Source organism: Arachis hypogaea, chromosome 7 (genome assembly GCF_003086295.3).
Source record: "Arachis hypogaea cultivar Tifrunner chromosome 7, arahy.Tifrunner.gnm2.J5K5, whole genome shotgun sequence".
NCBI classification, from domain to species: domain Eukaryota; kingdom Viridiplantae; phylum Streptophyta; class Magnoliopsida; order Fabales; family Fabaceae; genus Arachis; species Arachis hypogaea.
Window position 1 is genome coordinate 79,394,858 of NC_092042.1, and position 15,644 is coordinate 79,410,501.

At 37.9% G+C, this 15,644-nt stretch overlaps 1 protein-coding gene and 1 long non-coding RNA gene across 4 annotated transcripts; one reads left to right on the forward strand and one right to left on the reverse strand.

Moving 5' to 3' along the window:
* Positions 1–1,945: 1,945 nt before the first annotated feature.
* On the reverse strand, positions 1,946–2,362 carry LOC112701666 (uncharacterized). Its single transcript, XM_025752400.2, has one exon. The coding sequence runs from the start codon at positions 2,360–2,362 to the stop codon at positions 1,946–1,948; it is 417 nt and encodes a 138-aa protein (XP_025608185.2).
* An 11,228-nt stretch (positions 2,363–13,590) lies between these two features.
* Positions 13,591–15,394, forward strand: LOC112703607 (uncharacterized). Of its 3 annotated transcripts, none has more exons than XR_003154656.2 (5): positions 13,591–13,937; positions 14,389–14,436; positions 14,526–14,587; positions 14,679–14,830; positions 15,019–15,394. It is a non-coding gene; the product is annotated as an uncharacterized lncRNA (long non-coding RNA). The 3 variants fall into 3 exon arrangements; XR_003154655.2 differs by having other exon boundaries at positions 13,600–13,937; positions 14,526–14,570; positions 14,682–14,830; XR_003154657.2 differs by having other exon boundaries at positions 13,620–13,937; positions 14,526–14,570.
* The last annotated feature ends 250 nt before the right edge of the window (positions 15,395–15,644 follow it).

Consider the following 15,644-nt stretch of genomic DNA (forward strand, 5'->3'; position numbering starts at 1 on the left):
AACTTTCCTCCTTGTACCCCAAAAGCACATTTCTCTGGATTGAGTCTCATATTATATGTTCGAATCTGTTTGAATATTTCTTCGAGGTCGTCACAGTGCGATCTTTCTGGCGGAGTCTTGGCCACCATGTCATCCACGTAGATTTCCATATTCTGACCTATTTGTTGATGGAATACCTTGTCCATTAGTCACTGATAGGTTGCACCTGCATTCTTTAGGCCAAATGGCATTACTCTATAACAAAAATTCCCATGATCAGTTATAAAAGATGTTTTGCTTTGGTCTTCTGGATGCATAAGAATCTGGTTGTAACTAGAGTATGCATCCATGAAGCTTAAGCTTTTGAATCCTGAAGTATTATCTACCAGTTTGTCAATACAAGGCAGCGGATAGGCATCTTTCGGACATGCCTTGTTAAGGTTTGTAAAGTCGACGCACATGCGCCACTTACCTGAGTTTTTCCTTACCATTACCACATTCGAGAGCCACGTGGTGAAGCGAATTTCTTTAATGAAGTATGCATTGAAGAGCTTTCTAGTCTCTTCCAGGGCTGCATTTTCCTTTTCTGCTCCGAGGTTTCTTTTCTTTTGGGCTACAGGTCGGATCGCTCTGTCAATGGCGAGTTTGTGGCAAATGATGTTTAGGTCCATCTCTGGCATGTCTGCTGGGGTCCAGGCGAACAAATCGGCGTTGTCTTGTAGAACCTTTATAAGTTTTAGTTGCTCCTATCCTTTAAGAGCTCGGCCGATGTAAGTGAATTGTTCTGGTTTTGAGGTTAGAGTGACTTTTTGGAGTTTGTCTGCTGGCTGAGGTCTGTCCTGGAAATCCTCCTGGGAATCGAGTTCTGCTAGGGACAATACTTCATTTGTGCTGTGGATAGCCTTGACCTCTTGTTGATGTTTTCCCCTTGTGTTCGCTCCTTTTAGACTTGCATTGTAACATTGCCTAGCTTGTTGGCGGTCCGAGTGGATTGTCGCTATCTCGATGTCCTGTGCCTGAAACTTAACACATAATGACTGGGGCAGGTTTTCCGAGAATAATATTATAAGGACTGGGGCAGTCAACTATAAGGTACTGGACATCCATGGTCCGTGATAATGGGGTGTCCCCTATTGTCATTTTTAGCCATATGTAGCCTTTTATTGGGACCCTTTCTCCGAAGAACCCTACCAGTTTTCCAGATGAAGCTTGTATGGCTTTTTCAGATAATTTCATTTTTGGGAAGGTAGAGTAAAAGAGGACGTCTGCACTACTACCTGGGTCCAAGATGACTTTTTTTTACCAATAATTCACCTGTTTGGATGGAAATCACCACTAGATCGTCTAGGTCTGGTCCAAGCAATGATATGTCGGCCTAACTGAAGGTAATTTTGAGGTCTGTTGTGTCCTTGCTCCCTTGAGGTATTGTTCCTTCGATTGCCATCATTGCTCGGTAACTTTGTTTGTGTGCCGCATTTGTCTCGCCTCCCCTGGCGAATCCTCCGGATATGCAGTTTATGACCCCCTTTGGTGGGTTAGGGTTGGACCATCTACTATCATCCTTTTCTTCTGAGGTTCGTTGACGCTCTTCTCGGTCTCGAGTGTTATCCTTGCTTCTTCTTCCTTCGACATATTTGTCAAGGAGGCCTTGTCGGGCTAATCTCTCTAATAAGTCCTTGGTGATTATGCATTTGTCCGTTGTGTGTCCGTACTTCTGATGGAAGGCGCAATTTTTGGTTGTGTCTATGAATCGTTGGTCCTGGTAGTTTTCTACTCGGGCAAGGGGTTTTATTATTTTGACATTGAGAATCTCCTTGATTATTTTCTCTCTCTTTGTGTTGAATCTGGTATAGGTATCAAATTTTGGGGTTAGCTTGAATGGCTTCCTTGGTTCCTTATTGTTTGGTGATCTTATAGTCCTATCTTCTTATCTCCTGGAGGGTTGCATGTCTGCTTTCTGTGCTTCTCAGAGTTCTTCGATCTCTATTTGGCCTACAGCCCTTTCTCGGAATTCCTCCAGCATCTTCAATTTAGTCACCGTGATTGTTTCCCGGAACTTACCAGGTCTGAGGCCGGCCTTAAGGGCGTGCAAGTGGACTGCTGGGTCTAGATCTGGTATTTCCATGGTTGTTTCAGCAAACCGAGTCATGTAGTCCTTTAAACTTTCGTGTTGTCCTTGTCTAATGGTTCCTAGGTAATATGATCCGTGCACGTTTATTCTTAATGCTGCGAAGTAGTCGATGAAGGATCTCGCCAATTCTTCAAATGAGGAGATCGAACCTGCTAACAATTTAGAAAACCAAAGTAATGCAGCACCATCAAGATAAGTAGGAAAAGTTTGGCAAAGTACATGTTCATTGTTAGCGTTGTTAAAAAATATCATAGACTGAAATTTTTTAACATGAGCATGGGGTCATCAACCCCCTTATATGGCCCAAGAGTAGTGGGCAGCACGAAATTTTTTGGCATCTGAAACTTGGTGATCTCTTCAGAGAAAGGGTTGTCCAAGACCAGCCTTTCTTTTGGCGGATTGATGCTCAATGGGTCTGTATTGCCTTGAGCTGAGCCTTTAGAGTTTCCTTCCTCATGTTTTCCCACGTTATTGGTGGAAGACAGCTCGGCTATCCTCCGAACTTCTGCCTGAAGCTCGGCAATCCGAGTTAGGAGTTCTTCTTGCGTGGGTTGTTAGATCCCATTATCAGCCATGCTGAGAATCCTGCAGAAAAAAGAGTACAAAAGCTAAGCAAAGAAATAGTGGGGTCGGATGAATGCTCGGGCCCCACGGTGGGCGCCAAATGTTCCGTTCGTGTGTAACTGAGGTATGATGACTCCTTCCAGCGACTGTTTGGTCATGGTGGAGAGCTATACTTCGTTTGGGGCAAGGGTCGGAACACCTCAACAGTGCGCAACACAGCGGCGGGAGAACCTGCAAAAAGCACTCCGACGCTCAAGTTACGAGAGTATCTTAAAAAGGAGAATTTAAAGGATAAACAAAAAGTGGAGTGTGACCTATTTCTTCTGAGGCATCTGGTTTGTTTATATAGACAAGTGAAGTGTTAGCTTCTCTTTGTTCGTTCCGATCTTTTTGGTTGGATGGTGAGTACCGTTTGTTATTGATAACGGATTAGAAATGACGTTTGACTCATTTTAAAGCTGTATTCAAGTTGTGATTGAATTCTTCCGCACTATTATCTCTATTTCATATGGTCAATTTTAATATTGATCTTGTTTTCGAATTTGTAGGGTACACGTCAATTATAATTAGTTTAATTTCAATTGAATCTCAATAAAACTTTAAACTTTTAGTTTTACCGATTCAATTATTAATTCAATTTTTAGAATCTTAATTATTATTGACTAAATTAATTGCAAATCTGATAAAAATATTAAAACTAAACTTAATTCGATCCGATTTTAATAACGATACTTTAGATATATAATACTTTATTTCTCTTTTTGTGATACATGCCTTTATATGCTATGATTTTTGTTGATTGCTTTGATTAAAAAGTAGTAACAATTTGATGTAATTTTGTAACGTGCATATTTATATTATACTACTTGTTAGAATATTTTTAGAATATTATATATTAATACAGTATTTAGGCATATCACAAATTATTTTTATATTTAATCGAGTTGATATTAAATTGATTTTGTTAATTATGATTATATTGTAGATTTAGCCTATAAATAAAAACTTTTCATTGCATTCTTGAATTATTATCATGTATTCTAATATTATTAATTAATGGCTTATATATACATATTTATTGATTTTTTTATTCTTCATCTATGGGTATAATTTACATCATTTGCATTTTTCGGAAATGAATTCACGTTATTTTTACTTTGGTATCTCGTCTTCTATCGCATGATTATATTATGTATTATATCATGTATTTTTTTTATATCATGCATTTAAATACTCATCTATTTATCATTTAATTATGCTATATATTTAACCATATATTTTTTTCCTAACATGGCGTGCTTAACAACATTCATTCACTTGTAAATTAATATCGCTTACAAGTTAGAACTGAGAACAAATATAGAAGACAAGAGTCTGTCCACAAAAAGAGAGAAAACAGAACTATTAAAAAAGAATTATAATTAAAAATCTTAATTTGCTTTTTATATTATTTTTAAAAAATATTTAAAAAAATAAATTCAAAATATTTTTTAATTAAAAAATAAATTAAAATTTTTAACCATTTTTTATTTAAAAAAAAAGTCTAAATAACCTAAAAGAAGTTTAAATTTTTAATTTTTGAGAATCTAATATACATGTGTAAATTTTTAATTTTTGAGAATTCAATATATACATTGCCCTATATCATTCATTAGAAATGAAACCATGAAAATGGAAGCCACAACAGCACCCATATATTGGTGCAGTTTCTAGGGCCTTACCCAATGGTTAGAATGGCTAAAAGTTTAGGATAGTTATCTTATTTTACACTTAAATGTTCATTATGATTATATAAAAATGTTGGAGTTAGAGGATTTTGGTCAAACACGGAAGCACCTATGAATGAAACCAAATACAACTTTGCATTGGTAGAGATACGAAATTGTTTGGCTCACTGGCTCCACGCCATTTATTATTCGTCATCTTTTACTTCTGTTTAAGATAACACAGCACATACAGTAAAAAGCACACATGTTTTCAAGTTTTTTCCGTAGAAAGTAACTAAGTGTGAAAGAATCTTCTCATCCAAATGCTATCTTAATTTTTCATTTTTTTTATAATAGTTTAGTTCTATTTATATTATTATTTAATTTTATTTTATTTTTTGTGATTATAAAAAAATTAATTAATTAAAAAAAAGATAACTTAAAAAATCACAGAGTTAGATTTTCTAGATGTCAATCTCAGAAATTATTGTTATTATCATAAATCTTAATTTTGAGATAATAACGAATTAGAATAATAGAAATATAAAAAATAAGAGTTGGAATAATCAGAATAATAGAAGCAACAAAATATAAAAAAAATATTTAATTTTTTCGTTTCTAAATAAAATATATTGTTATTTGTATATGTATTAAAATATATAAAACTTAAATTAGAACCTGTTCCTGCCGAGGTTACATACTCGGCTTTATAGATGATAAATTTACCAACTTGTGGTGATAAATTTGAGATTCTTGGCCGAATAGTGAGTCATGTTAGTGATGAGTTAGTTTCGCTGATAACATTTGACTATTTAGACTTTACGTCCGACATTTTCGTTTTATTCCGAGTACTGTGGATATTTTCGGTGGCCAAAGTATAAGGTACGTATCATAGTCCCCAAATTTGCCTTGGTTTGGACAGAACAAATGTGAACTTTTAATAGGTGTCACGTATATCTCGGCTTTAGATTTTATGCTATGTTGGTATCCCGTAGCCCCAAGTTCGGCCTGGTTCTGTTCGGAATATGAAACGGTTTTTGTAATTAATTGACGCATCGCTCTTCGCGCCTTCGTGATTGATTGAGTGAGATGTGTTGCGCTTCCCGAGGAATCCATGTCCGTTTCATTTTGACGTGAGTTAATGCCCCTTTTTTTAACGGCTCAGATTTAAAAACACCTCAAATTTAACCGTTTTAGTTTTGCCGGTATTTAGTTTTTCTTGTAACCTTTGGTTTCATCTTTGGGCATAACTGGATTTCCTGGGACTTTGTTTTTCTTTTCATAGAATGAGTAAAAATGGTGAGTGCTAAGTACTTCTTCTGTTTGCTACTTCTTTCTGTCTTTTCTTTTCTTTTACTTTGTGTTTGATGGAGAAAAGGAAGGCTGGGCTTGATGAAAATGATCCTTGTAACTGGGTTGACACTAGAGTTAGGGCTTATGTTTCTGAGTTTAATGACGAGGAGTCAGTGAAAATGCTAGGTTCGGATGTATGGGTTAGGGAGGGTAGTAACGTTAGGATAGAGATATTACCATGCCAAAGTGATGATTGCGTTTGTGACCGTTTGCATGACTGGTCTTTCTTTATATGTATAGTTGTTTGTTTATGGAATTAGGCGTTAGGCTTCCTTTTACTGAATTTGAGTGTGGGGTTTTGTACTGGTTAAACTGTCCTCTGTTCCGAGGGTTACCTGAAACTACAAGTCGATTTCGGGCGAGATCTTCTGTGCTGGTCGGAGTTGTTGTGTCCGACTTGATGATGGTGGCCGGAGCCGCCGTGTCCGACTTGTTGGACTTGGTGGTGGTACTGATCCTTCGTCACCGGAGGGTGGTGGTACCTGCAAGGGACTCCGATGCTTAAGTTAGCAAGGGTATTAAGCAGGATTTTAGTGGGATTAGAGTATGAGTTATAACTGGGTGTTCTAGTGTATTTATAATGGTGTGGAGTGACCTTTCTGGAGATAAGATAGTTATCTTATCTTATCTTTGAGTGAAGTCATCTTATCTTTTGGAAGGAACCGCCCTTATCTTTCTAGGCTTTGGGTTGCCTTTAGATTTGGGTCGTGTTCCTCTGTTTGGGCCTCCTTGGGCCTCTGTAGCGGTTTGGCCGACTTCTTTATGAAGAGGTCGGTCGAATTGTCTTCGATCTGCCCGGGTCGTACAACTCCTCTCAGGGTATGAACAGTGCCCCTTCTTGAGCTCGATCTTTTCTTTGAGGTCGTGTTTTTTCCAGACTGGGGCCCCTTTTTGGGAAAGTCGAGCTCGAGCATTGTTGATCTTTTTTGCGGAGTTTGTTTGAATGCAGATCATTTTTCTCACTCTTCTTTAATTGCATCGTACGTTTGCTCTTTCCTAGGGAACGTGCGAAGGCTTAAATACGCATTTATTTTTTGCCGTTTCCTTTTATTTCCCTCTTTGTGTCTTCATTTTGAATTTTTCACAGCCTCTCTCTTTAGTTTCTCTTCTCCGTGCTTGTTGTAACTTCTCTTCTTCTCTTTTACCCCTTCGTTTTTTTCCTTCTCGAAAAGGTGATCTTTGCTGGTGCCATCTCGGTTGCTTGTTTTCAACCTTCAATCAGTTGATCGTTTCCTTCTTCTCTACAGGTTGGTTCTCTCTATTTTTCACGCCATTCTTTTTAGGTTTGATTTGTAGAGAAAGTTTGCATCTTTCTGCATTTGCTGCGTTTTGATTGTCGCTGCGTGTTCTAAAGTTTCTTCCATTTGTGTGAGCCTTTTCTTGTTTTCCTGCTAGTTAGGGTTTTGACCATTTGTTTACTATCTCTGACTGTATCTTCTTTGATTTGGTTCTTTTGCAATAATGAACTGCCTGATTTTGAAAAAGGTTGCGCCTTTGATGATTTCTTTGCATTGTCTATTTGATGCTGATAGTTTGCCTGTCTTGTGCCTCTTATCTGTTTGTCGATGTTGATGGTTTTTTAAAGTCTGAAAGAACCCTTTGCTGATAAACTTGTGAAAAAGATCGTAGCTTTTTGATGTTTTTGTTGTGACTTTGTAACTTTTTCTTTGTGGAGTGTCTTTGTCAAAGGAGAGTTGTTTTCCTGTTTGAGGAGTGTCGAGATGTAAGCTGTAGATTTTTCTTGCAACCTTGTTCTGTTTGCCTCCAAAGGATGCCCCTGGATTCTTGGTGTGAGTCCTGGGGTTTCCTTTTGTTGTCATATCTGACTTCTTGATACTTGTATGGCTTAGTCCGAGTCGTATCTATTTACGCCCGAGTTGCTCTTCTTTGACTTGCCTGAGCTGTTTGACTAGTAACCCCTCTTCTTTTTTCTTACTGTAGGACTTAGTTGACCCATGTCTTCTCGCAAAAATATTTTTGAGACATCCTCCAAAGTACCTGAGGGCATGTCGGACTGGCTGGACTCTCTCGTATTGATGTGTGTTTCTGTGGTAAATTCTGAGTATTGTGTAGAGTTGAAAAACATCACAGGCTTTGTAATAGTCAGTAGCAGGAGAAAGACTATGAGCTAATAGCACCTGATCCCGATGAGCGGGTTTGTTTTCCAACCTCGGTCCAAGGGGAGCGTCCCTTCTTTTATGCCTATGACTATTTTCTCAGCCAACTGAACATTACTTTTCCTTTTACTCCTTTTGAGACCAATTTGTTGTGGTTGTGCAATGTATCTCCATCCCAGCTTCATCCCAACTCTTGGGGCTTTATAAAGATTTTTCAATTGTTGTGCAGTGAATTGGGTGTCCAGCCTTCCCAATTCCTTTTCTTTTATCTCTTTGTTCTAACAAAGCCTGGTGTGGTTAAGAAGAAGGCCGCTTGGGTCTCTTTCCGAGCTTTCCAGGGAAAAAAGGTTTTTTCAATGTATGATGAATCCTTCCGTGATTTTAAGAACTATCTTTTCAAGGTCCGAGTTGTTGAAGGAGCTCGCCCCTTTTTTTCTGGATGAGAATGATGAGCCCGCTTTTCCTTTAGAGTGGCAACAGAATGTAGTGGTATCTAGATATTCTTGGGAGATGTTGGATGAAGTTGAGCAAGCCTTTTGTAACTGTGTTGGAAGAGAACTGGGGGCAACCTCCCCATCTTGATACCAAGAAATTTTTAGGAGATCCCTCACTTCTCCGAGCTGAGCTGGGTAGTGGTGGACTTCTTTTGTATCTTGTTGTGTTTGTTTATTTTGTCGAGTTTATTCCTTTTCTTTCCGATTTATAACTTGGTTTTTGCTGTGTATTTTCAGAGATGGTTAAAAACAATTATTCCATGAATGTCTTTAAAAAGGCGAGAAAGGCAACTGCGGTCCAAAACATCTCGGCCAAGGTTCTCGGAGAGGGGTCGTCTAAGGCTTCCTTGAAAAGGTCGACTTCGGACACTTCTGGACCAAAGAAGGTCATCCCGACTCCCCATGTTCGGCTGGCCTCATCTGTTCATCCTCTACCGACCTCCAGTGTTGCCTCCCCATCTGCTGCCGGTCCTTCTCCCAAGAAACAGAGAATTGCTAAGCCCTTCAATTTGGATGCCCCTGATTTTGATGCCGTAGGGTTCGTTGATCAGCAAATTGCTCCCTATGGTGTTATGCCTTTGAATGATGTGTCCATTTTTCATCATTTGGACTTCATTACGCGAACTAATATCAAGATGGCACATATGGGAGCAGCTTTGTTTAGGACTGCTCAAGATGTTCTGGTTCATGCCACAAAGGCTTTCATGGAGGAGGCCAAGTCGGAATATGATAGGATCAAGGGGTTGAAGGAGGAGCTTGAGAAAAAGGTGGCAAAGTTGGAGAAAGAGTTGGAGGGTGAGAAGACTCGGGCTGAGGAGATGGCACAAAAGCATAAGGATAGCTATATCTTAACTTATGGTGAGATGGTAGAGCTCAGGGAGAGGTTGGACTCTGTTTAGGCAGACTATACTGAGCTCCACAACCATCTTGTAGGCAGCGTGAATGCTGCTTATGAGAATTTAAGGCTCAGGTTCGAGTTCTGGCGCCTGAGATCGACCTCACTTTATTCAGCTTGGACAACATTGTAGTATATGGAAAGATTGTTCTTGACGGCTCAGACGATGATGATGTAGATGTAGACCCTCCTCCTGTGCCATCTGCCAAAGCCTCAGCTGTCCCGGCCTCTTTAATTCCTACTACCGAGGTCGGCCATCCTGAGTCAGACCTTGATGTCTAGATTCTGAACCGGCCAGATGGGACCGTGGATGTCGTCCCTCTCGCGACTCGTCCTCCTTCTCCCCGGGATACCGCTACTGGGGAGTCTTTGAATCCCCTGTAATTTTCTGATTTAGTATCTTTATGGCCCGGTTGATAAACCACTATTTTATGGTCTATCTTATGTTTAGTTGCGTGGTTTTATCAAGTCTTTACCCACTTATTCATATGATTTGCATGGCTTTACAACTCCTTCCTAGTCTTGATCTATGGTTGAAAACTTGCTTTCTAGAAGTTTTTAATTTGTGTATTTTAATTCTTCTTTATACCATTCGATGCCGTGATCCGTGTGTTAAGTGTTTCAGGCTTTATAGAGCAGGAATGACTTAGAGGATGGAGAGGAAGCTTGCAAAAATGGAAGGAACACAAGAAACTAAGGAGATAACCAGTGAGCAGCGACGCGCACGCATGGCTCACGCGTGCGCGCGACATGGAGAAAATTGTAGTGACGTGTGCGCATGCCTAACGCGTACGCGTGAATCGGAGTTCTGCAATATGACGCAAGCCACGTGCTTAACGCGAACGCGTGACACGCCAAAACGACCAGCGACGCAAACGCATGGCTGACGCGTACGCATGACATGCGTGATCTGCAGAATTAATAGAAAATGCTGGGGGCAATTTTGGGCCATGTTTTGACCCAGTTTTTGGCCCAGAAACACAGACTAAAGCAAGGGAACATGCTGATAAACCCCATTTGTAGGGTTTATCTTGTATTGATTTTAGGGGATTTTATCACCTTTTACCCACATTTATTCAATGAAATAGCATGGTTTTATAACTCTCCTTTAATTGTGCTTAAGAGTGAAAACATGCTTTTTAGGTCTTAAAATAACTAAATCTAATTCTCCTTGATTCCATTAGATGCCTTGATATGTTTGTTAAGTGGTTTAAGGTTTAGGAGGCAAAGATTGGATCAAGGGAATGAAGAAAGAAGCATGAAAAGTTGGAGAACTCATGAAGAAATGAAAGAACCAGAAAGCTGGCAAGCCGACCTCTTCGCACTTAAACGACCATAACTTGAACTACAGAGATCCAAATGACGCGGTTCTAGTTGGGTTGGAAAGCTAATATCCGGGGCTTCGAAACGATATAATATTTGCCATAGTTGCTACACGTATGGTGGCACGCACGCGCATAGTACGCGCACGCGCCGTTGCTGCCACCTGGTTCACTTAAAGCAAAACGTGGCCAGCGAATTCTAAAGCCTTGTGGGCCCAATCCAACTCATTTCTGATGCTATTTAAGCCAAGGATTGAAGGGGGAATCAACATACTTTTGATCATTAGTCATAGTTTAGTTTTAGAAGTAGTTTCTAGAGAGAAAAGCTCTCTCTTCTCTCTAGAATTAGGATTAGGAATTAGGATTAGATTAGGATCTCATAGTTCTAGGTTTAATTCAAGTCTCCTTCTACTTCTACCTTCAATTGATGATTGCTACACTTTGGTTCTTCTTTCTATCCCTATCCTCTTGTTGTGATTTCTCTTATTTTGTTTCTAGGTTTTGTAATTGAGATATTTTTGTTCTTTTGTTTTCCTTTAATAATACAATTTGAGATAATTCATGTGATTGTGATGTTGTTGATTGTTGTTTTGTTAATTCTTTGTAATTGTTAGTTGTTGATTCCTTTTATTCTTACAAATAAAAATGCTTCCTTTCATTACCCTCCAAGTGTTTGATGAAATGCTTGAGAGGATGTTAGAGTAGAATTCTATGTTATTGGCTTGAGAAGGTGACTTAGGATTTCTTGAGTCACTAGTGTCCAATTGATTGATAGTTGATAGCCATTAACTCTAGCCTTCATTAATCCAATTAGTGGAAAGCTAGGATTTATGGACTAGGATTGATATAACTCACTTGACTTTCCTTTGTTAATTGATTTAAGGATGACTAAGTGGGATTAATCCTTGCAACTTCCATATTTGTGGCTAGTGATAATGATGAAGACCCTTGACAACCAAACCTTGCCAAGACCATTTTGTTAATAAAGTTTTCTTACCATTTACTATTCATATTTCTCATCCAAAACCCCACAATAAACAAGTCCATAACCAATAACAAGAACACTACCCTGCAAGTCCTTTGAGAGACGACCCGAGGTCCAATACTTCGGTTTATAAATTTAGGGGTTTGTACTTGTGACAAACAACTTTTTGTATGAAAGGATTATTGTTTGGTTTAGAAACTATACTTTACAACGAGATTTCATTAGTGAAATTCTAAACCGTCAAAAATCCAATCATCACATGCAAAGACTCAACACACATTCTCATTCGCATATTTTTAGGATTTTAGATCTGAATCTAGGGAGAATCGCTCTTCCTCTAGGTTTTCTTTACATTCATAGTTTATTAGTTTTATGCTTTTGCTTTGGATTTTGGATATTGAAGAGTCATTACCTCCATTGAAGTTACTATTCTAGTTTGTTTCCTTATTCCCTTACTCCTTTAGTTGTTTATTAATCCTGTTCAAATAATTATGTTGCATTTTGGATTTATTAATACAGTTTATTTCTTTTCCCTTTAATCAATTTTCAATCCTTATTCTATTTAATTTATCATGTTTTCTTCTATTATTTCTATGAGCGTTTTATTCATGTCAATGGAGTAAATCCCCAACTTGACATGGGGGTTGATTAAAAGGAGACACTTGAGTTGGAAGGCTTAAGTAAACTGGAAGTTGTTGGCTAGTTCTGTATTTACTAACGCTAGACCTTCCTAAGGGAGAGGACTAGGATTTGCGAATAAGAGTTAGCTCAATCACTTGACTTTCCTTTATTTAGTAAGGGTTAACTAAGTGAAAACAACAACCTTTTTGATACTATACTTAAGAGATCCCAACAAGGATATAACTTCCATTTAATCATTCCCCCAGTCAATGCCTTTTATTTTGGATAATATAAATTTCTTTTTATTTTCTTTGCACTAACTTACAATTATTTATTTTCTGCCATTCAACTTTCAAAATCTCTCGAAAAACTTTCGATCAATAAAATAGCATTTTCTCTGCAACTCGTTGGGAGACGACCTGGGATTCATACTCCCAGTATTTTATTTCTAAATTTTGTGACAACTTTTCTAAATTGATAAGTATATTTTAGTCGGTTGGGAACTATACTTGCAACGCTGTTTTCTTTATAAATTCTTAATCTGCCAATTTCCACCACGTCAATTACCGATACCTTCCATGCCTTGCCTTGTTAATTTGTATTCCTTGTATTGTTGCTTTGGCTAATTTATGATTGTCTTCGTATTTATAACTGAACTAGATTTGAGAAGTTGATTGACTAATGGCTCCACTTGTCGAAGCAGAACAGCTCCACTGTTGGAGAGTGTAAGGCTCTATTGTTGGAAAAAACTAGAATGTCGATATTAAACAAACCAATATCATAATACCAAAAAGACATAACAAAGAAAACCAATATCATCAAGAAGACTCCATATCAACAGACGCTAATAAAAACTAAAACCATCTTGTTCAACTCAATTCTTATATGAAGATTCTGGTTTCTAACTCTGTGTCGCTATCTTCCTTCTTTAGGTTCTAGTGATTAAACTTACATCCTCCATACTCCATAGGTCATAGCATTACTCCCATCATCCCATGTCCAATCCAGATTATGCCTAATGTAATCCAAAACAACCTCATTTTCTAGACTTATCATCTTCACTTTCACGAGGAACCCCTTCCTCTATATCTGCCTCGCATTCTGTCTTTTTAGTTAGTTTCTTCTCTAATCTTCTATTTTGCTCTTTATTTCTTGTGCATCCACTTCTGATATACAATTATTTTATTGCTCAATATACAATTTATATTCACATTTATATAATTTATCGATATAATCAATGTTCTAAAAATCGGATCGGACTGGCCGGTCGAATTGGTTCAATCAGGAACCGGCATAAAAAACGGTCCAATCCTCTTCTTAAAATCGCCATCATCAAAACCGTTGAGAAATTGTTGAACCGGACGGTTGGACCAGACTGAAACCGACCAATTCTTAAGAAACGACTGCGTTTCATTGCTTTTAAAAAAAGAAAGGAAAAAACCCCACCCCTCCACGCGAGTCCCTCACCCGCCTATACCCGCCCCCACCAGACACCCCTACTTCTCCTTCGAAACACACACTCAAGCCGTAGGGTTCCCCAAACGACCAAACCTAAAACCCAGCTTCGTCAACGGAACCGCCGCCGCCGTCCGTGGTTGTCGGCGCCTCCGGGGCCTCCTCCTTCCCCTGTCCCAAATCCATACGGCCAGACCTTCTCTTCTAGGCTTTCTAGCTCGGCACGTCGTCCTGTCTTCGTCGGTGACTTCGCTGTTCGAGGCTTCCAGCTGCTACGCCGTCGTATCTCCGTCGTCGTCCTGCTGTCAGTGGAAGGTTAGTCAATTTCATTTTGATTTTGAGCTGTTTCAGTGTTATGAATTTGATTTTGAATGTCTCTGATGAGTGATTTGTGATTTCTAAATCTGAAATTAATTAATTTGTGATAAGTGTTTTAAATTTAAAATTTGTGATCAGTGATTTTTTATGCTGCATTGCAGCTGTTGGTATTTAATTTGTTGTTGAAATAGTTACTGATTTGTTGTTAGTATTTAATTTTTGTTGTTGATTCTTTTTTATTTTTTGTTCTGCTTTTGGTATTTGGTAATCTTTGTTGCTGATTCTTTTTTATTTTTGGTTCTGTTAAGTTCTGCTCTTGGTATTTGGTAATGGTGTTTAGGATTTGGTATATGTTGCTGGTATTTAATTTTTGTTGCTGATTCTTTTTTATTTTTGGTTCTGTTTGATGTTTTTAACTTTGATTATGATGTATTGATTTCAATTATAGATGGAAGTATTAATCAAGAAGCAGTGGCTGATAACAATGCATCTTTGAGTAATAATTCGCCTGCCAAGAAGCTCTTTGTAATTTCAGTTATGTTTTTAACTTTGTAATTGCTGTTTTGTAATTTCTGCTGGTTGCAGGTTTAGAGCAAAGAAGCTCCTCGAGCAGGCAACATTGTTGAACAGGTCAATAATACACCAAAGTATTAATCTTGGGAGCTTCTTTTAACTTTTTTTCATCTGCGGTGGTGTTGTGATTGTTGTTGAGGCCTTTTTTTTTTTTTCTTTTTTTAGCAGATTGTGGTTCAAATTAGAGTGGTCTTGGCATTTGTTGGGGAGAATAGAGCACTGCAAGGTTACTCATCTGCACTGTGGATTGTTCAGCAGCGGCTCCGAAAAGAGCACCGTTGTGTCCCTCATAGAGAGATTCTATGACCGTTTATCAGGTAAACTTAAAAGTTAAAATTTCTCACTTAATTTGAGTGATGGCTAGGTAAAGATGCATTCTTGTTTAATATGTAGTTTACTTGCTTGTTAAAAAATCTGGAACTGAAGTTATGCATATTAGTTAAAGGCCATATGATATGGTATGGTATGTTATGTGGCACTAATTAATTGAAGAAATTGTGTGTAGGACAAATTTTGCTAGATGGGAATGATGTTAAGAGTTTGAAGCCAAAATGGTTGAGGCAGCAAATAGGACTAGTGAGCCAAGACTGGCTTTGTTTGCGACAACATTCAGAAGCTGACCAAGTTGAGATTGAAGAAGCTGCAAGAGTAGCCAAGTTTATAATTTATTTATTTTATTCTAAAACGATTTTTTTAGTTGAACCACGGTTAGATCGGTTGGATCAATAAACTAGTGAACCAGTAATTAAAATGGTTTGATGACCGATCCGGTTCTCAGAACCTTGGATATAATCACCAATATTTATTTTTAAAATTGTCTGATTAAAATATGATTGTGGTACGAAATTTGAAAATTTGGAATGTCATTATTCATATGCAAACTCTGTAGAGCATTATTATACTGATGTTTAAGAAAACCAAAAAGTTGATCAAATACTAATCTTTCAAAAACTTCCATTCCGTGTAAGTATGATATAAACTACAATATTAATCATCGTTACTTGGTACTTAATTATTATGAAGTCATCACAAAAACTTCTAGGTCCAATTGTTAAATTTATTATAAATAAGTTTTGGGCTATAAATAAATAAAGAATAATATTTTAGTTTCATTTTAACATAATCATTTCA

Bases quoted from the DNA above. Each gene is read 5' to 3' on its own strand.
- LOC112701666 (XM_025752400.2), bottom strand. From the start codon at position 2,362: ATGATATTTTTTAACAACGCTAACAATGAACATGTACTTTGCCAAACT.